The sequence below is a fragment of the Plectropomus leopardus genome, chromosome 10, assembly GCF_026936395.1.
Source record: "Plectropomus leopardus strain MGB_pleo_1.0 chromosome 10, ASM2693639v1, whole genome shotgun sequence".
In the NCBI taxonomy this organism is placed as follows: domain Eukaryota; kingdom Metazoa; phylum Chordata; class Actinopteri; order Perciformes; family Serranidae; genus Plectropomus; species Plectropomus leopardus.
In genome coordinates, this window is record NC_142185.1 from 20,369,906 (window position 1) to 20,395,793 (window position 25,888).

Consider the following 25,888-nt stretch of genomic DNA (forward strand, 5'->3'; position numbering starts at 1 on the left):
GGCAGGAAACAGACAAATCAGGAAATAAAGCACGATATGACACACAAGGAGGAAACAGACAAATCATGGATGAACTCACAAATACAATAAAAAAAACACAAACAGAAAACCCAAAAGAAAGTCCACAAGATAACAGACTATGGACACAACCCCAGGATTATCACAGTCATTGAGTAAATATTTTGTAAAAGCACCAATAGTTGACCCTTAAATATTGCCATAATGATGTTGAGGTATTTGTTTTACAAAAAAGATGAGAATATGTAATTCTTTATTGTCAAAGGGAGATTATAAAGCAGCTGCATATGAAAATCAGTTTGATTGAACACACATGGGTTTATAACCTGAGAATGATGGATGCAGCAAACAAGTCGATGCAACAACAATAGCACCAGGTAACTATCCGCAACAGTGACTATAGCTGAAAGGTACATCTTATCTAAACCCACAAATTCCCCAATATGTCATGACTTTTGCTAAAAAAAAAAACTCGAAAAAGGCCATGATCAACTTGCCATGAAGTGTCCTGCATATTGCAAAGAAATTTGTATTATTATCCCAATCAAGTTATTTACTACTTACTTACTTACTTACTTACTTGATTGGGTTTGGGGGCAAAAAAAACATAATCAGGACATCCCTGGTATATGTAGTGTAACACACAGTCAGTGCCTCCACTCGACTTAAGGCACAGTCTGAAACTTAATCACAACCTTGGATCTTCCACAAGGTGGCAGAATACACCACGAGAAATGTTTTTGTGCACCAACAAAAGCTCAACAACACTCCAGTTCAAATAAACAGTGTTCTGTGGGAAAGCTAAATGAGACACTGATATTGTGACAGCTGGTGAAGCATGTGGTGAGGACTTGGCCTGCCTACAATTGTCAGTATCTTCTTATTGTTAGAAACATAATATACAGACATTTATCTGTGATTAGACGATTTACATATTTTCTTAGTTTATTTCCACCTGGAGAATTAAATGGAAGCAAAGCTGGATTTTAAAGAGATATTAAAAGGTTTATTACAACAACTTATCAATTCAAATTTTTTACAGAACTTTCACAAGTTACAAGTACACTTTCAACACGGTATCACACTCCTTTTTTAGCAGTTAAGGTAAAACAAAGAACCAAAGCTTTTATAAACTGAAGAGCCACAACTCAAGTTGAAACAACTTGTTTAATATTTATCTGACTGAGACATTATCGAATAAACAGTTAAAATTCTCGCAGAGAATTATTATCTCATGCAGATAGCACATAACAGTAAAATCTTAAAAAAGAATCATACTTTAAGAAAACAACGTGTTAGCTTCTCGTAAAACTACACAGTAGTAAGCCAGTACAGACTAAGAGAAAAAGGCAAATTGACTTCATGGTGTGATTTGCTTCCTACTATTATTTCAATGATGAAATGCTCACAATTCTTACAGGCGGTAGTAGTGTTACTCTAATATACAAGATGCGATTCCAGTTCACATCTGAATGCTTTAATTTGACATGACAGGAGTCAGAGAGAGGCCTATCCTAATGACTGAAACATCGCTTAGATCAACTGCCAACGTGTGATCAACAGGGCTCTGCTACTGAAACCAGAGACTACTCTATAAAAAAAAAGTACATAACACCTAGAAAGATCACGTACAATGTATCATTGATGTTATTTACAATGTTTTCTAAAAATGTCAGAGAATTGCAACCATGAAAACAACATGATGTCCTTAAGTGTTCTGCGTTAAAGCCATAAACAGTCACTTATAAAGCAAAGACGGTATACGGAGCAAGATATTTTCTTACTGAGAATCTATGAGACCCTTAATCTGAGAGAACAGCTAAACTCAAGCTAATCTGCATTAAAAATGTATACAAAAACATTAATGGCACTGAATGAAGTCACCAAGATTGAGTAATGGAAAAGGTACTGCAATCCTACAATCACTGCTTCAGGAACAATCAGACTACAGGTGGAATGTCGATGAAATAACACACGTTTCTAACCAGCTCGCCTCCTTAAGACTATTTATACAAGCAGAGGTGAGCTCGAACATTCAAACTGCACGATGCAACTACAGCTGATCTCACTCACAGAATTTTTTTAATTCAGCCATTTACATGTGTGTAATGTGACAGTATTCAAATCTACTTCTAAAAAGCTGCCGGTACTTAACATGTGGACTCTCGAACTCTAAAAACCCGTCATCTCTCAAAAATGTGCAAAATGGAAAAAAAGCAGCTAATGAAAAAAAAAGGTGGCAATTCTTTATGTAACTTCATCATAAACATAGTGCTTAGAAAAGAAAAATGAACCACAACACACTTTGGTTTGGTCTCTAACAACTCACTGATCAAACCTTCAGCCTTTAAATAAAAAAAAATATAGAAAGATTAATAAATAAATTGCACAGATACAAAACATTTTAGAACCACTTGTTTTACATTTTACACCTAAAGTGCCTGTTCTTTTGTCTTCATCAATTCTAGAGAAAACATTTGCATTTTTAAAAAAAGCATCGCCAACGGAGGACAAAATGGACCAAATATAAACAAGCTATCAAGAATAAATTAACAACACGGTGGTCCAAACTGAAGCTGAGAGAGAATCCCTTTCCTCTGTTTGTCAGAGACGCTGAGGAGGCGACGGCGCTCCAGTGTCAACACTCGGCCACAGTTTGGGACGATCAACTCCCTGAAGGCTGAGACTGGGTCTCCTCTGTGCTCTGGTTTGATGTGGTGGTGGCGCTGGACGGGGCGGAGACGGCCGGGGTCGTGGAGGAGGAGCTGACCCCGTTGGAGGTGCTGACGGAGCTGTGCTGGATGGCCTCGTTCTGGGGGCTGCTGGGAATGGACATCTCCTCGCAGCTCTCGTCTTTGTCAGAGACTGTGTTGAAAAAGATGAGAAAATAACAGCTGAAGAAGCTCGTACCACTGCAGAAAGTTTCTACAGCTCAAAGCAGGCTAGATTTAAGACTTGAAAAAAAAATAAATAAATAATGCCACTTTAAATGACACTTAAGACTGATTATCAAATAACTAAAATTGAGGGGGGGGGAAAGAAAGAAAGGGGGTGAGGGACAATTTGGCCAAAATGTTTATTGTAACATAAACATGTTTGTTTTTTTGTTTCACTGAAAAAGTTAGATGATCTACTTTAAATTTAAAAATATGAATATTTAAAAAAAATTAATAAATATTTTAGACTTTTTAATTTTTTGAACGCCACTCAAAATGACATTTAAGACCAATTATCAAGTAATCAAAATGAGAAAAACAAAACAAAACAAACAAACAAAACAGGAATCTATATCAGTGAGTTAGGGACATCTTATCCCAAATGTTCAATGTAACATAAAACATGTTTTTTTTTTTGTTCCAGTGAAAAAGTGATATGCTCTACTTAAAATGTTTTCAAAATATTAATAATAAATTAATTAATAAATAACAATGAACACTTTCTAGGCATGTTAAAGACAAGGTTAATATCATATGAGTAATAATAATCTTTATCATAAAATGCTTTTCAAAATGGACATACAAAGTGCTACAGAGGGCAAAAAAATTTTAAAGTGACTTATATGACTGTCATAAAAACAACGGCTTTAAAAAATAAATGATAAAACCATTGGTGTATATAAGCCAAGGGAATAAATGACATAAATCTCAACTAAAATCAGCAAAGTCTCTCTGATAAAAGGATGTTTAAAGAAGCGGCTTCAGAGATCATTGATGCGGCCAAAGTGATTTCCTCGGCCAGATCACTCCACAGCAAACGCTCGGTCCCCTTTGGTTTTCAGCAGAGACTCCTGAGCTGACAAACGATTTCTGCATGAAGATCTCAGAGTAGCCGTGTGTACGATACTAAGAGGGAGATACCTTACGTTTTTTGGCAAGTTTTCTCGGTGGTTTAGTGTTTTCACTCTGCTTGTTAGATTTTCATCGTGCCGAGTTTAAGGACTTCTTGCATAAAACACTGTCTCCTGTGTCTCCTGCATTACTTTGTACTGGTTTCAGCAAGGCCTCAAAGTCTTGGTTTAATTCCCAGTTTTTGTTGAATTTGTTCTTTCTGATGTTGTCGAGGGTGCAATGACAGCTAATTAGCAGACAGCGGATCATCTACTCTGAGCTTCCCAGCCAAAAAAAAACGTGTTGATGGTTCCACTATCCTGATCTGTGTGACCTTAATGCAAGGGCATTTGATAAATAATAAAAAAATAGATGTTATGAATTATTCTGAGATTTAAAAAGCTACATCCAAACAAAAAAAGATTTATAAAATCATTTTTTTATGTCCCTTAAGACCTTGCTCTTCAAGAAAGGGTCCACAACCCTTAGGGGGTCCTCAGAGTTACTTCAGGTTTTTTTTCTTTTTCTTAAGTGTGAAAATACACTTTAAAATGAAAACAAGATAAAAGCAAAGTAAAATTGGCCTATTTGTATTCACTGGTCAGTTAGCTGTAATACTATTTCAGGTGTTCAGATTCATGTGAGCCTCAATGGATCATTTTGTAACTTTTTGAGCAAGAGACACTTAAATAACATCCAACTCAGAAACAAACACAATGTATAAATATATAAATCATGTATCATTTTAATAGCTTAGTACTGAATGCACTGCAAAAAAGTATGTTTATACAATAAATCCTCCTCCTTCCCCCTTTCAGCTGAGGGGTCTTTGGTCTTAAAAACAAAATGCTGAAGATTTAGGATATTTAAATAGCAGTTAAAGCCTTATTTCTGGATTAATTAATTTGGTATATTTTAAGACATTTTTAAGGATCTGCAGGAACTCTGGTCACAATGTTTGGATTTACTCACATTGTTGTTTACCTGCTGCATTTACCTCATACAATCCACAAAGGTTCGGTAAAGCTTTGTCATGTCGGCCTAATCAGATGTAAAACAGCTATTTGCATGTGGTGTATGCAAACTGTTTCATTAATCCCCATAATGCTACTTCTGTAGCCCTTCCTTTAATTAAAGCTCCAATGTCAATTTAAACCCACATCATAAGGGTACATTACATTCTGGGGCATGTGGCAGTGTTTCCCATCCCTAACTGCATCCTCATTTGTTTTTTGTTACCTTGCCAACTACTGCAGCGACAGATGATTACAGCACCTGATTTTAATGATGCTCACACTGGAGAGTAGGGAAGACTTGGAGTCGAAATGCCACCAGCTGTTAGGCAGTTGCATTGAATTAATTGGATCCTGATGGAAAAAAAAAGACTCTACTCTCATGCTCTGTTTCGTAAAGGAATAAGGAGCACAGTGATAATTAATATTGTTAATGATATGAAGTCACTTGTTATGGCACTTTGTAATTAATGACTGGGTTTCGCGTTTGAGAATGTAAAATACAGATTCCGTAGCAGGAAGGAGCAATTAAAGTGCAATACAAATGTCTCCACATTAGAGGCTTCATCTGCCTTCCTGGACTGGACTTTGACCGCGTGATTTAGTGCAAGTGAATGTCAAAGCGCTATAAACTCCCTCGCTGTTTTACTATGCAGAAGGTCAACCTCAGAATAAATCAGCTTGGTGGTTTTGTTCCATGTTCAAGTGAGCATTATTACTCCTAACGACATTAAGGGGTGGCTGTCTGATATATCATAATACTCTGAAATTTGGGCTCCCTGGGCAGCCGGAGCTTCTTCCCGCTCTCTTGGTTTCTGAAGTGGGGTTAGCTGTAAGCAGATGGACAGCTTTGTGTGCCAAGTGAAAGCATGTCCTGGCTTGTTTGTGGGGCAGTCTGGGTAATTTCCTCCCACCTGCCATGGCTATGCCTGGGCAGGACGATGAAGGGTATTACCAGGTCTGGAGGGGCAGCGTAGTCTTACGGGATGTGTAACAGTGAGAAAATGAAGGGTTTGATGAGGCCTTTACATGAGCGAGGGCCACGGATCAGTCTGGATCAAATAATGTGCTTCACTAATTAACAAGATCGATTACTTCAGTGATTCCCGACCAGGGGTGTTCGTGCCTCAGGGGGTACTTACTCAATTGCCAGGAGGTACACATGGAAAGATTGAGGAGGAGCTCATTTAATTAAAAAAAAAAACCCAGAAACTATGATTTCATTTGAAAACATTCAGTCAGCCGTAACACTTGTAAATTAAGGGAAAGCCGATAGATAAATGGCTGAAATCAAATAGATAAATATAATGGATTAATGGTTGAAATGGATAAAACTTTTACAGAGTTTTAGCCAACTATTGGTAGCATAGTAGATAAAACTCACATATATTTCCTCTTACCGTAGTGTTATTTATCAGTCTATATTGTTTTGGTGTGAGCTGCAGAGTGTTAGAGATATCGGCCGTAGTGATGTCCGCTTTTTCTTGATTATAATGGAACTAGATGATGCTCAGCTTGTGGTGCTCAAAGCGCCAAAAAATATAGATTTAAAAATCTCAACAATAATATCTCTTTCAAGAAACCATGAATCGGTTAATCTACAGACCTTCTTGTGGCCCGTTTGATGTAGGAACTATACTTTTGAAATGAGTGCTACATGACCAGAGAAAACAGCGCTAAAGGATATTTTTGCTCAAGAGGTAAACAAAACCTACCAGAATGCATTGTGCCTTACCAGACGCTCCCTCTTGTGGGCGACGTAATGTGAACTGGTCCAAGTGAAACGAGGGCGGCTGGCGGATTTCGTATTACAGTTACATAGTAAGCTAAAACATCTTTCTGAAAACATTTGAGGTAAGAAATATGCAACTCAGTAACAGAATATTGGTTTATATTCAATCAGCACTGCCTAGTTTTACTTTTTGATCGAATTTTGAGTTTAATAGAAAGTAAGGGGCAGGTAGGTCTCTTGATCAGCTGTATAGCACAGGTAGTGAAAAGTGCATTAGTACAGCCTGTAGTTTGAGCCTGAGAGAGAGCGAAACTCTGCCAAATGATGCATTTAACATCATTTGGAGAAGTTTCACTATGGGAGGGGAGAAGGGATTTCTATGCACCGATGAGATGGAGGAAAGTTTACCAAAGTTCATCTACTCATACTACCCACATTGTTTAGATACAAAGCTGGTTGAAAATCAGCGAAATATCCCTTTAGGTAACTGGGTCAGGATTTCTAGAGCGAGACATTGCTGTTAAGTTTTCTCAATTTTTTTCTGCAATTTGAGCACCACAAGCTGAGTGGCATTTAGTTCTGTATAACTGAAGAGAAGGCAGACATCTCCACCGTCGATATCTCCGACACCCTGCAACTCACACCTGAACAATCTAGATTAATAAACAGCATTTCAGGTAAGAGGAAAAATATGTATTTTTGGTCTTAGGAATGAACCATCCCTTTAAATATATCACTAAAAGTAATGGATGAAAAGTTGAAATGGTTAGCTAAAACTATTGGATAAATCGGCCTGTGGAGGCGCATCAGACAAAGAGGGTTGGCTGGATTATTTCTTTCTGCCTTTCTACCAGACATTATTTTCACTCTTACATTAGTTGCCGTTCCTTTTCGGCTTGTCTAAAATCTACCTCACCTGTCATCATGTGCCAAACTGATGAACTGGGCTATTTGGATGAGGTGATATCCTTCCAAACAGGGTAAAAAGTGCTCCAAATGTCATCCTTCACACAGGTCCAGAAACACAGCACTGACGTCCTCAGCAAGCACATGAGAAAGATGACCCAATTCATCTGCGGATCTTCGTAAAAAACAATCCAGACAATACCAAATGAGACCTGGCTCTGACAGCCCACTCTAGCCTGGAAACCATCAGTCCCATAATGCACATGACGTGTGTCAGTGGGATGGTTAGCAATAAGGGATGCATAATGAACAGCCTAGCTTGGTGGACACCCCGCGATGAGAATGCTCTGCAGTCTTGTCAAGCTTGCTGCTTTAATGGACTCATTTCAGAGGCAATCATTGTCAATACAAGTCAGCGGAGGCGTTTAGAGCACAGTGGAGAGGTGGCTTGGAGAGCCGCTTGTTCTCGTTGCACACTGGCTCATCTGTGAGGGAAGGTGAGTTATGACCGCAAAATCAGAATGACAGAGCCCTGGTCTCGGAAAACGAAGAAATATTGGTGATATGATTCCAAATGAGACCATGTGATGAACAAGAACTGGCATGGAGATGACACCGCGCAGGCTGAAAACAGGACATTTAAATTACACAGCTTCAAACCGACAGAGTTTTCTCATATATTCAAATATTCTTTAAGATGATTTTTGTATTTACGCTGAGGTTACATTTGAATTAACATGTATGTGTAAAAAAAAAAAAACAGATATCTTACTTAGTTTCCTGACAAACCATTTGGTTTCTGAACATCCTTCCTGCAGATATTTAACTTCATCTGACAAATGTTGATTTAGGTGTCAAATTAGGAGAAACAATTGGTTTCCAGTAGATACCACCTGTGGCCCTTTGAAAAGACTTGGACAAAACCACACTGACCATAAATATCACAACTTTTGCAAAGTTTTTCTCCTACAGGGGGATCTGATATATCGATAGCTCTGTTTGGCCATAAGTAAGACATGTCCTTCCAGTGGTTAGCTGGAGCTCATTTTAAGAAGTATTTCACTGGAAGCCGCGGGCTGAGAATAATGGAGCATTACTCACTGTGATAGCCAGATTTCTTCTGCATGGCGGTTACAGGGCAATCTTTATGAGCCAGAAGAAGCTGCTTCAGCTGAGCCACTTCGTTTCTCAGCAGGGTGACTTCATTCTTTGAGAGAGAGAGGAGACACACAGCAGCACTCAATAAAATGGTCACTCTGGAGCGTACAGTGTGTCAGATTACAGCATGAAGACAAACAGACGACATGTGTGTGTGTGTAGTTCAAATGTGTAAAAATGGCTCCCCCAAAAAACAGATAAAGGTCAGATTCCTGTTGATTTAAGGATGATTGAGGGCCTTTCTTCATTTTAGTATACATTTTGAACCCTTATGTTCTTGTTTTTTAAAGATTTTTTAGGGCTTTTACCTCTTAGTTATACAACGGCTGTAAATGAAAGGTGGGAGAGAGAAAATGGGGATGAAATGCAGCAAAGGGCCACAGATTGGAACTGGACCCTGGTCGCTACCAAGGATTAAGTCTCTATGGGGCGCACTGAAACTGATGTCCTTCATTTTCGAGGCCCAAACTGATTGCGATATTTGACCATTATGGACCAAATTCATATAATGTTAGTCAACTCAGATATGGCTGTTCAATAAGAATATTTGACGATTCATTTTATTCCATATAACGGCACTAACAGTGGATCGGACATGGGCAACAACATTTTCTGCCAACACTCGCTATCAAGCAAATGGCAGACAGTATCGCCCTAGCATAGATGGTGGCAACTATTGGAAATTTGTGCTTCTACTGAGCGGTGTATTTTACAGTCAAAAATTACACATGTTAGTGCCCTCTGGTGGATAAACTATGTTTTGATGGCACTGTATTGTCATCATCTCAAACATATTTATAGCATTTTAGAACTTTTGTTGTAACTTTTTGGCCCACATGTAAGTGGATACTAATACATTTGGAAAACAAAAATCTACAAATACAGCTCACCCAACTTTAATTGATCTAGCTCTTGTCTGATCCCAAAAAGGCAACTAAACATACGTCTGAACAGGATCCAAAACCTGCATACATACAGTAAATGCTCAATATAGTATATACACAAATCTGCAGCTTGGGTTTGTGTAGTCTCTACATGAACAGCCATTTCTTTTATCCACCATGGGCTTTTAATGCCAGTGATTAACGGGATCACAGGGTAAAATTCTCAAGACCTCCTTTGTACAGTAAGGCTACATGACCACTACATCACTGCAGATAAACTCATACTTTCCTTCACCAGACACAGTAAACGCAGCGAAAGGTAACAGCGTGATGAATGAATTCAGAATAAAGTATGATGCACTTCTTCATTTATGTTTTTCCAGCACAATAATTATGGGCCTTCACTGGCTTCCGACCAGCACATTTGTCAGAGGTGAGCTGTTCGGATTGTCATTGCAACTTTGTAGATGCTGTCGAGATTTACACACTCGTGTCGTTACAGCTCCCAGGGGAGCCGAGGATTTCTGCATGTCGTAAAAGAGGGCCACATTACGCTGAAGGTGACTTTAACTGGATTTAGAGCGGCCGGGGGCCCGCAGAACACCCAATGGCAGATTTAAGCTCCTTCTCTTCTCCTTTAAAGGACTACGGGCGGCTTAATCTATTTAGTCTAAAAGCAGCCAATTTATTTGATTCCATCTGTTTAGTCTTGCTGGTGTTGGCAGGGCTGAGCTATTGTAAGACAGATTTAAACACAGCTGGAAGGAGCGTATGTATCACATGTAGCCAAAGCCATATTCACTGCGCCTCCACCATGGCTGCTGCCATTTACAGCCAATATAAACACAGTCCCTTCAATTTCTGCCACTTCTCCGCTATGAGGGGGAAAGCTTGATAGGAAAAAACATTAAAGTAATACTGCCATTCACACTCCACCTACAGTAACATCAAAATGCGTTATACCTGGAATTTTAAGAGTTAAACTTGTTTCTAACTTTGTGATTTAATCGAAATTGAGCGAATGGGCCTCGGGTGATGCTGGGAGCCCTGCGAGCTGCCTGGTCTGACACCTCATTAAAAAGCCAGTTAAGGATGATGTTAAAATAATTGTGCATCATTAGAGGCAGTTTCACTGATCAGCTGGGCCATGTCAGCATGGGGGTTTTTACAAAAACTACACTGCTGATTAATGCCTTCATATAAAGCACCCTTTTATTCTCTGCCACATGTTGTTCCCTTCCTTATAGTTAACAGCAAACCCTTATCCCACCCACCTATCATCTACCTATATTCAAATAAAATCTCAAAAAGCATGACAGGTGGTGTTTCTGAACCGCATATTAATGACATAAACACTTTTCTTTAAATCTATCCTCTCCTCCACCTTCTGCAAATCTTACTTCGCTTTTATAGAAAAATAAGACAGTGAGCAAATAAACACCACATCTCATTTAATTGTCTGGAACACCGACGTGCCGCACCCCCGGCTCACACTTATCAGCAGAGACAGCGGATACATGAACTGTTTCGAACTTGTCAGCATCAGATCCTAATTGCTTCCAGCAAAATGAAGGTTCAAAAAGACACCTTTCCCTAGGAGATTTTTGAGGCCATTCAGTAAACTGCTGAGACAGAAGCGAAGACACGCTTGTGCGCGGCTGACATCTGGAGGATACATCTTTATTGACAGGGACATATCGATGTAAAGGGCTCACACACCGCTGCTGTCACACGGCAGCTCTTCTTAATCGGCTTTAATGACTTCATCACCACAGAAGGGAAAAGTCTGCGTACACACGCTTACACCAACCGCACACGGTGATGAACAGACATGCATGCAAACACACACAAACTGCCACGTTGATGCATAAGAGCACAGAAACAAAGACAGATGAAGCTGCTGTTACATGCAGGAGCGGAGGGGAAAAGGTAAAGATCACCTGCAGCTGTCCGTTCACGGAGTTGAGGTCTTCAGCCTTTTTCTCCAAAGACTGGACCCACACTTTCCTCTTCTGCCTGCAGCGAGAGGCTGCGGCCCTGTTGCGCTCCAGGAACTTGCGCCGCTTCTCATCAGGGTCTTCGCTTGTGGTTCTGCGCCGCCGGCCGCCTGTGCTTGGAGGGTTTGGTGCAGGAGGTGCTGGGGAAGCCTGAACAAAAATAACAGTACAAAACAATGATTGGTAGAACAAAACCAACATATCTGTAATGTCCTGCTGACATCATTGTTTAGTACTGAAAACTGCACACTGAGTCACTGCATTTTTGTCGCTTAACTGATATATAATATATATATAATATAATACTGTCACTAATCCCACTACGTACTCAGTTTAGTTGCCTGTACGGCAGGGCATGGTTTAATAATACTGACAGCAGCACCAATACCAGTACCCTTAAAGTGAAACCAAAGAAGTTTTCCCAATTATTTTCCCTAGATATTTTCCCCTGACTTGAATGATATTACTGTTGATATAATACCTTTTTGGTGCCATCATGTTTTTTGAGAAATATAAACACATTTTTCAGTTGTTGTCAATATGTATTTTTTCGAATGGAGCATGTAACAAGCTGCAATATAAGAAAAAGTAAAAAGACTAAAACTGGAAAAAACAAAACTGAAATCAGCTATTTATTTTTTAAAAAAATTATATGCAATATAACAAATCTGACCACAATCTATCAGTACTTGATAGTTTCTGATATTATTTCAGTCAGTACCAAAAAAATACCACTACTGTACAGTGGACACCCACCTTTGACCTTGATAACACAGTCTGATAAGGAATAAATCTGTAAGTGGACACTTACAGGTGTCTCTGTGGTGGAGGTGGCCGGCTGCTGGAGGGAGTGGGGAGAAGGTTCCTCAGTCGCAGGCAGCTGAGGAGCCGGAGCTGGAGTTAGGACCGCGATCGGGGTCGGGGTCGGAGCAGGAGAGGTGGGAGCAGCAGTGTGTGTTATGGCGCTGCTCTGGACTTCACCACCATCTCCGTTTGTTACCTGAGGAAGCGGCTGGCTTAACGTGGCTTTGAGTTTCTGGGAAGAGAATTTGGCACAGGAAAATAGTCATGACACGTTCATTCAAAGAAATGGTACAAGAGGAAAACTATATTCAGTAATGTAAAGACAGAAAAAGGCAGTGCGTCGATAATATATCGATGCTGTGATATCACACTAGATGTAATTGATTGGTCTTTTCCTGGTTTTAAATGCTGTGTTACAGTAAAGTGATGTAATTTTCCCAATTTATCAGCATGTTCTGGCTGTTCCACTATTTCCCTATACCCATTCAATGATTATATCATTACTGATGATTATTGATCGAAAATCTCACTCTGTAAAATTTAACTTTATAATTTTACAGAAAATAAAGGGATTCACATTTTTTGTGATTTTAGAATACAAAAGGTGCCAGAGTACATAAAACAGCATCAAAATAAGCTTTTTTATAAAAAAAAGTGCCAGTGTATGATCCCCCACACCTCTCAACACAGGTCCTAGCTAAGCCCATAATGTCCAAAACTCCTAGAAATGTTATAAAATCTGAGAAACAACCTACAATCATTAAAATGTCTTAAAATTCTAGAAATATCCTAAAATCTGAGAAATGTCCTAAAATCCTAGAAACATGCTAAAATCCGAGAAATGCTGCTGTGACTGGCCCCTGGACTCCTGCCATTTTGCAACAGTGGCCCCAAAGCAAGGCAAGTTGAGTGTCCCTGCGTGGGCTCATTTTGAACACAAGCTTTAAACTAACAGAAGTTTTTTATGTGATGAAATATGTGTGAAGTTTAGATAAGTGGTACCTAAAGATAGCTAACAATGCCAGACCTATTACAGCATTAGCAGCTAATGAACAGACTGTAACATCTTGCTTCAATGAAGCTACTGAATTTACAGCAGTCAGCAGACAACAAGAAGGGAGGAATCGCTGCCAACTTCATTAGGGATGGTTACTAGATTGTGTGAAAAATCCTTCTTCTACGGCTACCTTTTTATTCAAGATTCCCCCAAAATTAAGGTTATGAAAATAGGGTTCTATAAGAAAACAATCTAATAGGTCCAGATAAACTAAGAACAAATACTTAAATAGAAAAGAAACTAATTTTAGGAGGTAAAATTTAAATAAACACAAGGCAAAGACCGAGCTTTCTGATGGAGCATGTGATCTACTCCAAACATTCATTTTGAATATGTTGAGGTTTTAATCTTGTCTGGATACCAAAGGTGACAGACACCCACGGCACATAAAGTGACCCAAACTATTAAAAGACGTACATTTTTGAACATGTACAGGTACTGCGTGTGCAGCACACAAACACGGCCCATTCACAGAACTATTTCTCCCCAGATTGGTGTCCATGATTCACAGGCCAATCCCTCTCATATCAAACACTGAGCAAACAAGGTGAAAGTGAATGAGCCTTTCGAAGCAATAACAAAGTGAGAGGGAATACATTTACATGAGAAAACAGAGGACCACATTATTCTAACAACTACCTTTGCCAGACCAATCTATCTACCAAATTAGTTTATCGTGTAATACCCTTCCAGAAGCTCTTCTGGCAGAAACAAGATATTATTCTCTTGGAATGGCCCATAGAAAGAGGGAAAAGCCAGTCAGATTCATATTTCATCTCTGCCATGGAAACCTCATCAGTGTAATAACCCTCCATCTCATGGGTGTTATTCAACCATCTGCTACTATATTACTTATCTTTATTTTGCAACTAATTAACAGCATAATCTTCTAAATTCAGCAAGTTAATTATCATTATTGTGGTCTTTGCAGCATCATCAGTCCTTGTAAAGTGCCGTCTCTGCGCCCCCTGAGAGCCGGGTGGGGGCGGGGAGCAGGCAGGTTGAGCGGGGGTCTGTTTTCTTGACGCGGGCTCATTAGGTGTTTGCTGATGAGCTGAGTGCGGTGGGAGGCGCCGGGAGTGAGAGGAGGGGGTGCAGGTCAGGCAGGATTCTGCTGAACAAAAGGTTCCATGCAGGGTGAGGCCGACTTAATGTGCCTCGCTGAGCGTGTGCCAGGATGCCCCCAGCTGGCTTTCGCTGGTAGCCCCCCTCCGGTTGGCCTCGGTGACGGCGTGCAGAGCACAACGCTGTCTCCGCGTTTGTCATCTCCATACCCCATGATCCCCAACAACCCCCTCCCCTCCCCCCTCACTTCACTCCTCCTCGCCAGTCAGGATCAATCCTTCCCGCCCAACACACACACACACACCTCCTCTCCGCAGTTTATCTGTTAATTTCCACAGGCGGAGCATGCTGCGAACACTTACAGGTTCTGTGATCCGTGCTTCATCACATTGCCACTGATCTCCCTCACAACACTTCATATCCCTGCCCTTCAACTTTCACTTTCTACACAGGAGGACCGAATTAAAAGACTGCTGTGACCATCTTCTCCCCAAAGATTTTTTTTCTTAATTTTTTATTTCATTATCAATTCATCTGCTTTTTATTTGTCACCTAAGCTTTTAATCTTTTTGTTAATTTCTCTATAAAATGTCAGAAAATAAGGAAAAATGCCCATTAAACTTTTCCATAGTCTAAGATGACATCTTTAGATGCCTTGTTTTATCAGACCAAAAGTCCCAAACCAAAATATATTCACTTGCTGCAAATCCTTTGATTTTACTGGTATAGCTATCAACTGTATTTATTTTAAGATTCATCTTTGTTTTTAGAATAACATTGTTTTTAATGCTATTTTGATAAGCACTGCATCTTTGCATTAAAGCTGATATCAAATTACAGGTATTGTCATTATTTATAAATACTAGAGAAGCTTGTACCGGCAAATGTTAAGAATTTTGCACAAAAAAAAAGGCAAAAAGGATTATTCTATTAATTATTGATTGATTAATTGGCTAATCTATTACTCACTAAATCTGTAAAAAACTGTTGAAAGTACTATGTGATAAAGTTACAGTTTTTGCTATCATTTATTATTATTTGAGAAGCTAGAACCGGCAAATGTCAAGCATTTTGGAAAAAAAAAAAAAAGTCAGTAAAAGTAATACATTTTTAAAGAGATATGTGAGAGTAAAATACAGATGGGTATTCCACTGATGAAAAGAGGATAATAATTAAAAATTTTGTAATACTTCAGACCCAACCTGTCACTGGCACCCTCATCTGGTCAAAGAATGGTCACTTATCATCCACCTCCCTCATCACGGTGGTTGTTAATATTTCACTCAAACAACAGACTCAACATGGAAATAATACTTGATGTAAAAGAAGAGATAATTAATACCAGCTTTGCCTCTGATTGGGCGGGCTGTGGCTGCGTCTGTGGCTGTGGCGAGGGAGGTCCTGGGATCCCGGGGACATTAGGCACTACGGTGACAGGTCTGACAAGCTGACGGCAGAGACACAGAGACAGATCAGCACAGAGAAAATTAGTCCTCTGCAGTAAAAAAAAAAAGGCAGGCGGCGCTCCCACACAACACAAAAACACACACACGCAGCCACGGCAGGCTCTCAGAGTTTCCTCATATCTCAGCCTCATTAGGTTGGATGGCCTGTTATTTTGTGGAGGCAGCGCCACATGGAGATGCAGTGTGCACGCTAATGAACCTCTGCCTGCCTGCGTGAGAGCATATGGGCAGGGAAGCTGAGGAGAGGATGGAGAGACACGAGTCGGAAGGCCAGAGCCAGGCCTCCTCTCGCAGCCGCTGACAATGAGATGGAGGGATGTGGGGAGAGCTGGGGGGGGGGGGGGGTGATCGAGTAAAAGGGAGGCCCACTGGTGGCTCATGTTCTCCATCTACTTTTGCCCTCCTTTACTTGTCAACGGCTTTCCCAATCCCCACAGACTGGGAAGAGAGAGGTTTTTTCCCTGCTGTGCTGCTATCAGGAGATAATCATCTGCTGCTCAGTGTTCCACACAGACAATCAGGACTACACCGAACAACAAGACAAGCTTCCACATGGGGGAGTTAAAAAAAAAAAACACCAAGACCTTCATTTACAACATATTTCCTTTATGAGACACTGTCATGGGTTGCAGTTATAATTGGTTAGCAAAACACATTAGTAGTATCATCTATCTGCTCTGCCAGAAATCAAGAGCGTTGATTCTAATTGTACAAGGACAAATGGCAGAAAAGTATCCTGGACCGGAGCCTGCTGCACCTCAGCCAAATCCTGTGTCTTTGCCACAGTGACACACGGTTGTACTCTAAAGTCCATTATTTCACTCAGCCGCTTCAGCTCTGAATTCACTGCCAAATCTGGGGTGCCAAAGTTGTAAATAGTCCCTCTGTCCAAGTAGTGCAAAGAAAATAGGTGGTATTAATGTACAGCGCAGTCATCTGAATGTCACGTTTGGAAGTCCTTCAGTTTTACTGATGAGAACAATTGTCTGACGTTTCAAATTTAAAAAGTAAGAAACAAAAAGTGACCTTCTGGCCAGGAAAGCATCAAATGATTTGACACAGGCCAACAACTGTGTTATTCTACACACTGGACTCACTCTAGTGATCTAAAATTACTCCGTTTGATAAAACAAATGCTTTTTTTCATTAGTTCAAAGTTCCCATGCATTTTCTTGGGCAAAACTTCCAAACTATTCTGTTACTTTTCAAGGACCCAGAAACTCATGGAACAAAACTGTATGGTATGCTAGGCTCGAAATATTAATTATTGTATGAAAACTAGACAGCAACATTTTTCAGTATCTTAAAGTTGATCATGTTTGTTACGACATGTGAAAGGTAATACACGAAAGACTACTCTAACAACTAACTTTATTACACACACACACACACAAAATCTATGACTTTTACCAAACTTTAAATGATTTTTACTAATTCCATGACTTCTCTAGGCCTTGAGAATAAGATTGTGAAATTCCATGACTATTCCAGGTTTTTCATGACCATGGGAACACTATTAGTTCATTCTTGTCCATGGAAAGAGCAGCAGACGACACAATCTCACCTCAAGGTTCAATTTATGGTTGTTCTGGAGAAAGTTCCAGAATGGCTACTTCACGGACTATGAGGGGAAATTGTTTTGTTTTGCTCTTCTCAAAATCAAGAACAAACTCTAAAGCTTTTAGAGGTCTTGTGTGTAGGATTTAGTGGCATGTAGCTGTTAGGTTGCAACACTGCAACCAACTGAAACTTCTCCCGAGTGCCGAGCAAGTGGAAGAACGACGGAGGCCAATGCAAAAAACAGAAATGGCTCCGTCTAGAGCCAGTGTTTGGTCTGAGCGGCAAACTCCAGGGTTGAAATGGGAAGCCATCACAAAAGTGCTAAAAACATAGTTCCTCCAGAAGTCAGTCAATCCCCACAGACATCAATGCTAAAATGTCCAACGTCAGAGCAAAAATAAACATGTTCACAGCCTGGTGCACAAAACAGTTTTGGTCTCTATAGCTAATTTCAACTTCCATGACAACTGTGCAGAGGGAGGGTTTTATTAAGTCTTAAAGTTGAGGCCGACTTAATGTCAAACAGAACAGCTTGAGTGACAGGCCGGTGCCAATAGTGTCCTCGGCTTCTCAGTAAGATCCATCCCTCACTCCAAAACAGCTCCAACCTCTCGCCCAAATGTGCACTTCTGTTTCCAAAAACCAAGATAGTGACAGCATAAACGGAGAACTCAAGGCTTCAAAACGGCAGCCGACAAACCAATGGGTGATCTCACGGAAGCTAGACCTATTATTTTTTAGTCTTTTATTCTACAGTAACGAAAACACAACTACTAACAGGTTTAGGTGATGATAAACTAATGAAAACATAATTTTAAATATTATACACCATTTTAGCCCATAAATACGCCTTAATCCTACACACTGCACTTTGAAGCCAATATGAATGAGACGTCCTTCAAGTGCTTAGGAAAAAACAAAAACCTGAAGGGCACTATATGCCACACTCGCAGCATAACCATGGTTAAGAGACTGAGCTGGGATTGGCTGCACACGGTTCTCAACATGTAGGTGGTTGGGCCTAACACTGGGTTCACACCGGTTGCAGAAGCGGCCAATATCTTAATTGTCGCGCCGCAGCTGATCAGCAGTCACCTGGCCATTCTCACCAGGAGCCCATTTCTAAGTGCAGGTGAGCAGCAACTCTCCTGCTCGTTTCACACGGAGAGCTCTGTCCCTGTTTCTCTGTCCCTACTTACCCAGCATGTCTCTGGCTGTGTGTCTGTGTCTGTGAGTGTGTGTGAGTGTGTGCACGCGTGCGTGCGTGCATCCCTGTGTGCGTGTCTGTGTGCATACTCACCTCTCTCCTTCTCTGTAGACACAACTGACAAGCATTGTGGAAGCAGTGGATGCATATTTTATCATTTAACATGATGAGATAATTTATATCATATCTATCCTTTATATCATTCATAATAGAGTTTATAATGTGTTTTACTGCCAGAATCGCTCGTGGCTCGCAGAACGAGTAGACCAGATGCTGAAACTACTGCTGCAGATCGTAAGCCTGCCATGGAGCTTGGGGCCGCAGCACGTCCAGTGTGAATGGTCAGACAGCTCCGAAAGGAAGCAGCCGGCACTCCATGACAAATCAACGCGCTTTGCAGCTGTTCCGCATCCAGTGTGAGCCCAGCGTAACAGTGCTAACAGCGCTAACAACCATAACAGTGCTGACAGAGCGAACCGTGTAAACTGGACTGCGTAACGGTGCTGTGGGTCAGACGGCGTTATCAGCGGTAACTGCTGTATGAGCACATTGCAAGAGGCGGGGATGAGATAGCCGGCGGGACATACACACAGGGACTCACGTACAATAACATGCTGGACCGTCTACAACAACTACTAACATTGAAACTCGGATTTCAACCACACTCACACAGATAAGAAAGAAAGCTCTAGAACAGCAATGAAATGGACCTTGAGGTGAGGTTGTTTTGTCAACGAAGACTTGTTAATGACATCCCTATTTGCTCAGTGAGTAAAGGTCAACACGTGCATTCCTTTATCTCGGATACTGTTAATCAAATAGTCACCAAATTATCAGAAAAGTCTAATAACATTAAAATTATAACCAGCAGCACACTCACGGGGATTGTAGTTGGAATATGTACACTTGAGCTTGTAATAGACGCAGGAATAGCGACTGGCATGGTCTGGCCGTTAGGCAGCTGTAAGAGCACAGGGAAGGTGCCAGACACCGGGCTGCAGAGAGGGAGAGAAGAAATCCCAGTGAGGAAAATAATAAACGTCTTCGTTACTGACATAGAAAACAGAATCTGTCACAAATTAAAGACAAGGATGGCTACTAATACACCAACATCGTGTCAAAATCAAGCAACAAATTATGGAAATAAAGTGGAACAAAAAAATCCAACTCAAAAATACATCTGTTGCATAGCAGGTTCAAGCAATATTTTCTATTACATTAGACCCAAAAGGCGACATCAGTGTTGCCCGGATCTGGACTTCTCGTTTGGTCCAACATATGGGGTTTCCACTAAATCATCTGTCTGGCTTTTCTACAATACAGGAGACAGAATGGCTCTCACTTTCTGTTCACACACTCATATTAAAGCCGAAAGCGTCCTAAAATCTGTTTCTGAAAATGTGTGAGGTGAAAAACAGGTAATACAGTAACAGAATGTCGGTTTATATTTGATCAACACTGTCTAGTTTCATCGTTTGATCTTTAAGACACAGAAAGAGAAAGAGGGGGGGCTCTCTCTTGATTAACTTCTATACTCTTTGTTTTTTACAATCTGTAGTTTGAGCAACATCCCCAGAGCGAGCAAAAATTTGCTGGATGATCCAGTGGATTTGAGCTGAGTGATGAGCCGGAAGATCTGGGCGCTGGTAAGTTAGAGAGAAGTTACTGCCCATTTTTATATGATACAAAGCTGGTTGAAAACTGGCAAAGTCGCTCTTTAATTGCTGAGGTACGGGCCCGAGGATACTCCGCTAAACACAGATTCAGAGTAAGAAACATCATAATCTTTGTTCACGTGTCACTGCAATTACCAGATTTTTAATATTCAATGTATATCAATTATTTTATGAAAACGAGGTAGTGGTAGTAGTTAAACTATTATTATTATTATTTTTATTTTTATTTTTTTTGGTTATTTTTTCATGTAATTTTGATGTTTGTTTAGTTCCCATTTCTTTGTAAAATCGTTCTCGGACCACTTGTGCAGGCGTGCCATATTCAACGTGGCCTCTCATTGTGATCCACTGCTGTCACCCACCTGCATTTATTTAACAATAAGGGCTGGGTGACGACATCTACCAAAGTTTATACATTGTTTCCATATCTGTCACATCTCAATTGTGTTTTGAATAAAAAGCGGCTCAATAAACTAGATAATCCTGTACAAGGGCCTGGTGAAGTGACTGGGATTAAAATGTGGAAACCCCTTTGATTGCTTAAACACTTAAAAATTGAGCTATGAGTCCATATTTGAGCAATGCTGATGTTGTTCTTGAAGATGAGATTTATGAGGTCTACAGCCAAAAAAATAAAAATTCCTGCAAAAGTGCAAATGAATCAAAACACAAAACAAGCACATGCCTCGTGAAATATGAGCTCACCAAGATAAAACTGCACAAATATAAATGCATTAAATAAAAGAAAGATGACTTTAAAAAAAAACTATGATTTTTAAAAAATGGACGTTTTGAGTTACTTACACTATAGGCCTATTAGTGGATGGGACTTGCGTAATAACAGAGCTAGATGTTGGTGATGGGAGAGCTTGCTGTATTACAACACTAGCCTCTGAGGTTGCTAGAAGTACATTGGGAACTTGGAGGGATGCAGGATGGACTATAGTGGATGTTGGCAGTGAGGCTGGCTGCAAAGATAAATCCTGGAAACATCATACAAGACCTTAGCTGCAGGAAGTGTTTAATGAACACCAGACTGTTAAATAAATGACTTCTTATAATGAAAAAAAGGAAGGCCAAATTCTTATCAATGTTAGGCATAAAAGAGCATAATAAATGAAAAAAAAATTTTTTTAGTGTAATTCATATCTCTAGTGAATTTCTCTGGATAATAACTTTGTGCAGAACTGTTAGCATATTTTATTGAAGTGTTAACTTTATTGAAGTGCTGAGTAAAAGTCAAATTAAAACAAGCGAATAATTTGATCTCTTATTACATTTATATTCATACCAGTGGATCTGTCATTCCAGAGTAAATGATGAAGAACACAAAGCAGAGGAACAAGTGTTACTGTAAACTCTCTGCACAAATACTAGAAACAGCTGATTCAGAGGCTTCACCTTGTCATCATTTGTAGTAGATTCTGGGTGAGGCAGAGGGCTATCTCGATGAGCCTCGATAGCTGTGGGCTCCTCGGTTTTGTTGCGTATGATGGGCGTTGCGAGAGGTGACAAATCCAGCGGTAACTACAAAAGAGTAAGAAAAAAATAATCGTAATAAAACAGGTCAGTAATATAAATGCTAACGACGGGACGAGCAGAGAACAGATGACTTTTGCTGACAAGGATAACAAGAGGAACCTTTTTAATGTCATCTTCAGTCACTTTTTTGAAGTCATGGTCGAACGGACTCGCAAGTTCATTGAAGAGTCCGACCTCCTCGCAGTTCTTCAAAAAGCGGGTAGGTGTAGGTGTTTGGTCTGCAATAGAGATAAACCTTCAGTGCAAAGACTACACAGTAAAGTGTCAGGTACTTTTGGTTAAAGTGGCTCAGCTGTAAGAGCATTTACCAGCAATGATGACACTGTCGTTCCTTGCTGGGCCAAACTTCAGGGTCATCTCATGTTTGTGTTTGTGGACAGCCAAGTGATCCTCATTTGTAAATCTCTGTGTTAGAAAACACGACAACAGACAGGACAGTGAAACAGGATCTGCATGGATCAGGTGTGGACCACCTGTTAACAGTTTTAACCTTTAAAACCTGCACCCCTGTGCTGCTTTCAAATACCTTTCACAAATATTTAAAACTGCGAACCCCGAGCAAACTGGTGTGATTTCTCTCAAAAACATGGAAAAAAACGCAGTAAGCAACTTACTAATAAAGGTTTCACATAATTGCAAGAAAATAGGAGATTTAGAAAATTATTTTTAAAAGGCCAGGGGAAAATGTCTAGAAAAAAGAAGAAAGCTAGGGGAAAACTGTATTTATTTATGATTATTAAATATTTAAAATTATGTTACAAAATCATTATAATTTTTAACCACTTTCTCCAGACCATTTCTTCATTGTTGTGTTTTAAACTTTCTTTCTTTTTTTTTCTTATTTTTACTAATTTTCAAGTAATTTTCTTGTGTTTTTTCCTAATTTCTTGCAAAGTTTTGGTTCAGTTACTCTTTCACTGCTCACTGCCTTCTTCCGTTGTTTTTGAGAGAAATAAATACAATTTGCTGAGGGTCTTAAAGGGTTATGCACAGTGACCAACAAACATCATGTCTTCAGTTAGTTGCATGTGGCCAATTTCAACTATAGAAACTGGATAATGTATTATATATATCCTCCAAATGTATATAATACACTGACTACAGATACGTACCACATACAACCCTACTTTATAAGATCACTTTAATACAAAAGAGTATTTTTTAAATAATTTTAAAAAAATATCTTTAGACCACAGTGTAAGGACATTCTGGAATAAGTAAAAGTTTTGAAATTAATTTTTAAAAAAAAAACAAGATAAAGAGCAGTTGAATGATTTAACGTGCTAAAGTTTGCTAAATAAGATAAATTATTTTCCAGAATCCATTCATGCCTCTTCAAAATTATGGTGGAAGGTTGAGAGCTTCTCTTTTTGCAATTATGACCTCAGTTTACTGAAAATCACGCCTTAGATGACCAAGCAGGCATAGTGCACAACTTCAAAAACAACATTTCCCAAAACAAGACAACACTGTGTTTTGGAAAATGTTTTAGCTACTACATTTCCCAAAACACAATGTTGTTTTGTTTTAGGAATTGCTGTTGTGTTTTGTGAAATGTTGTCGGGTTTGGAGAAACATTGTTGCGTTTTGGGAGTTGTGTTTTCTGAAATACTGTAGTGTTTTGTGAAGTGTTGTTACATTTTGAGAAATGTTGTAGCCTTTTAACCTTCTGGGCCACCGTATGACGCAGCCACCGGCCTGTCCACAGACAGGGTCAATAGAAAGAGTGGCACAAAGTAACATTTGTGACAACAGAAATGCCTCACCTGTCCACACCCAGGAGCAGTACATTGGAAAGGTTTGTCATCACTCATATTAAGGGATTCCTGTTGAGCCACCCTGAAATAAAACAGGAAAAAACACAAGCAGTGGCTTAATCTCAGACCTAAAACCTCAAACCTGTATAAATGTGAAATTCAATATAAATATCAATATATATCTTGTACTCCAACCATTCTTGTATATAACACTTTAATTCCATGGTTCTGTTTCTTGCACTGTTACTTGTGTTACTTGTTTAGTTTTGCACTGCTAGACTTTTTATATTTTATATTTAATTTTTAATATTTGTATCTTCTATTTTATCTGGGGTTTTTTTTCTATATTTATGTTGCACCAACCCACCAGAACAAATTCCTCGTATTGTGTTAACTATACCTGGCAATAAATCTTTTTCTGATTCTGATTCTGAAGATGTGCAACAACATAAGGGTTACCTAATTAGAAATAAGACCATTATTGCTCTAAGACGTTGAACAGACATTGTGGCTGTCGTGAAAAATGAAGTTGGGCAAATGCACCGAGCTGATGTCGAGACCAGCGGACGGTTGGACCGGCACTGAGCAGGTGAAAGTCCTAAAAACATGGACAAAGCACAGCGATGATGGGCGGCTGCTGTGGTTGTTTACACCTCTGTGTCATCATATAACACGGTCCGTTTATTTTGGCACAAATGCGCGGCTGAGGAAGACATCCCGAGCTGTCCTCCGCGGACACTTCAGCGGCTTTATGTTGTCAATATAACGGCTCATCATGACAAAATCGCCACACAAAAACAAAAACGTTATTACAGAGAGAGATTAGCTGCTCCAGTCGCTTCCATGGAGCAACCCGAGCCCTGCGTTAACATACAAGCGTCGCCATGTTTGGACTACATTTCACATATAAACACAGCAGGTGTCAGCGTTTATTTCGAGGTCGTGTCATTGTACCGGAGCACAAGTCCCTCGTTTCGCCAGAAATTGTGTCTTTTATTGCAGCTTTGTGCCCATCCGCTATCAGTTTAAGTGGTCACTTACCCCACAGCCACAACCCTTGGTTTCCAAAATCCCACGTCTATGCCAAAGTATCGCGCGACCAGCTTGGGTTCTTCCGTAAACGTCACACACGAAAAAAAAAGAGGACCATTTACAAGAGAGATGTTAAAAAAAAGAGATTAGCAGATGTAGAAAAGTTTTTTTTTTTTTTTTTAAAGAGCCAGGGGGAAATGGCAAGTGCATTATAATAATCATAATTTATATAATTATCATTTATAAATTATATTTAAAATCATAATTTTAAAATATTTTACAGAATTATTATCATTTTCAAGCTTTTTTTCAGGTCATTTCATATTTTTTGTTTGTTTAATTTTCTTTTTTTTTCTTTTTTGTTGTAGATTTTCATGACATTTTTATAAAATTTCTTGCTAACTCTGGGTCATTTCTTCCATATAATACACCAATGAGCCAGGATCTGTTATTCACTTAAATTAGACCAAAAATTGCTATTTTACACTGAAAAAATACATGGATTCATCAGCCTGCCCACCGAAAGAACAAGAGTTTTCCACATCTGTATACTTGGAAATTATAGAATTTATCAGTTAGATTTTATGCAAAATTATGAAATTGACAAGATAAAACCCATGTTATTTGCCAACTTATCCCTTCCAAATGTGAGTTCCAAAAAATATTTTCCCTCTTGAGGTGTTTTTATTTTTAGTTTGAAAAATTTGACAAATATGTCTGTTATTCCAATGTTTTTAATAACTGTAAATTGACTCACGATTTTACCCTTGAAGACATAATTTGTTATTATGGTGATACAAGTAACAAATATTTGTTGTTAATTTTTAATTTTAATGGGGAAATTCTTTATCCAAAAAAAAATTAGGTCCATAACTCTTTCTGTCTTTTCTTGATTGATTTCAACTCAATGCTTTCCTTACTTGCTCTTACAAGTAACAAGAAAAGCAACAGATTTTTAGACTCTTACAAAAACGTATTTGGCGAAAACCCGATGTGATATGAATATGAATTATTTTTGCTTGCTTTAGTTTGTCTTGCCCATTCTTTTTTTAAAGATTTTTTATTGGTTTATGTATTGATATTATTTATGTTCGGTGTAAAATGTCAGTTATCTACGCCCTCACATTTTTTACATATTTTTGTTGAATAAAGCTGTAAAAAAAAATACACTCACATTTACACAAATT

The 25,888-nt window shown here is 39.3% G+C and overlaps 1 protein-coding gene across 3 annotated transcripts; it reads right to left on the reverse strand.

Annotated features, from left to right (window-relative positions):
* Positions 1-1,002: 1,002 nt before the first annotated feature.
* Positions 1,003-24,794, reverse strand: atf2 (activating transcription factor 2). Of its 3 annotated transcripts, none has more exons than XM_042494866.2 (12): positions 24,711-24,785; positions 23,679-23,751; positions 22,221-22,317; positions 22,012-22,130; positions 21,772-21,897; positions 21,175-21,353; positions 19,575-19,689; positions 15,804-15,908; positions 12,347-12,571; positions 11,479-11,685; positions 8,598-8,703; positions 1,003-2,883 (listed from the first exon to the last, which is right to left on the reverse strand). In XM_042494866.2, exons 2-12 carry the CDS (start codon positions 23,724-23,726, stop codon positions 2,684-2,686), a joined length of 1,527 nt encoding a protein of 508 aa, XP_042350800.1. In that variant the 5' UTR covers positions 23,727-23,751; positions 24,711-24,785; the 3' UTR covers positions 1,003-2,683. The 3 variants fall into 3 exon arrangements, with proteins under 3 accessions (XP_042350800.1, XP_087939384.1, XP_042350801.1); XM_088083258.1 differs by lacking the exon at positions 24,711-24,785 and adding an exon at positions 24,624-24,646; XM_042494867.2 differs by lacking the exon at positions 15,804-15,908 and having other exon boundaries at positions 24,711-24,794.
* Positions 24,795-25,888: the final 1,094 nt, after the last annotated feature.

What these genes read in the sequence shown, in the direction of transcription:
- atf2 (XM_042494866.2), bottom strand. Translation starts at nt 23,726, where the DNA reads ATGAGTGATGACAAACCTTTCCAATGTACTGCTCCTGGGTGTGGACAG. An exon ending in TCCACTAATAGGCCTATAGT is followed by an intron (nt 19,690 to 21,174) that starts GTAAGTAACTCA and finishes CCCTCTCTGCAG; the next exon opens with CCCGGTGTCTGGCACCTTCC. An exon ending in CCTCCACCACAGAGACACCT is followed by an intron (nt 11,686 to 12,346) that starts GTAAGTGTCCAC and finishes ATTTTTGTTCAG; the next exon opens with GCTTCCCCAGCACCTCCTGC.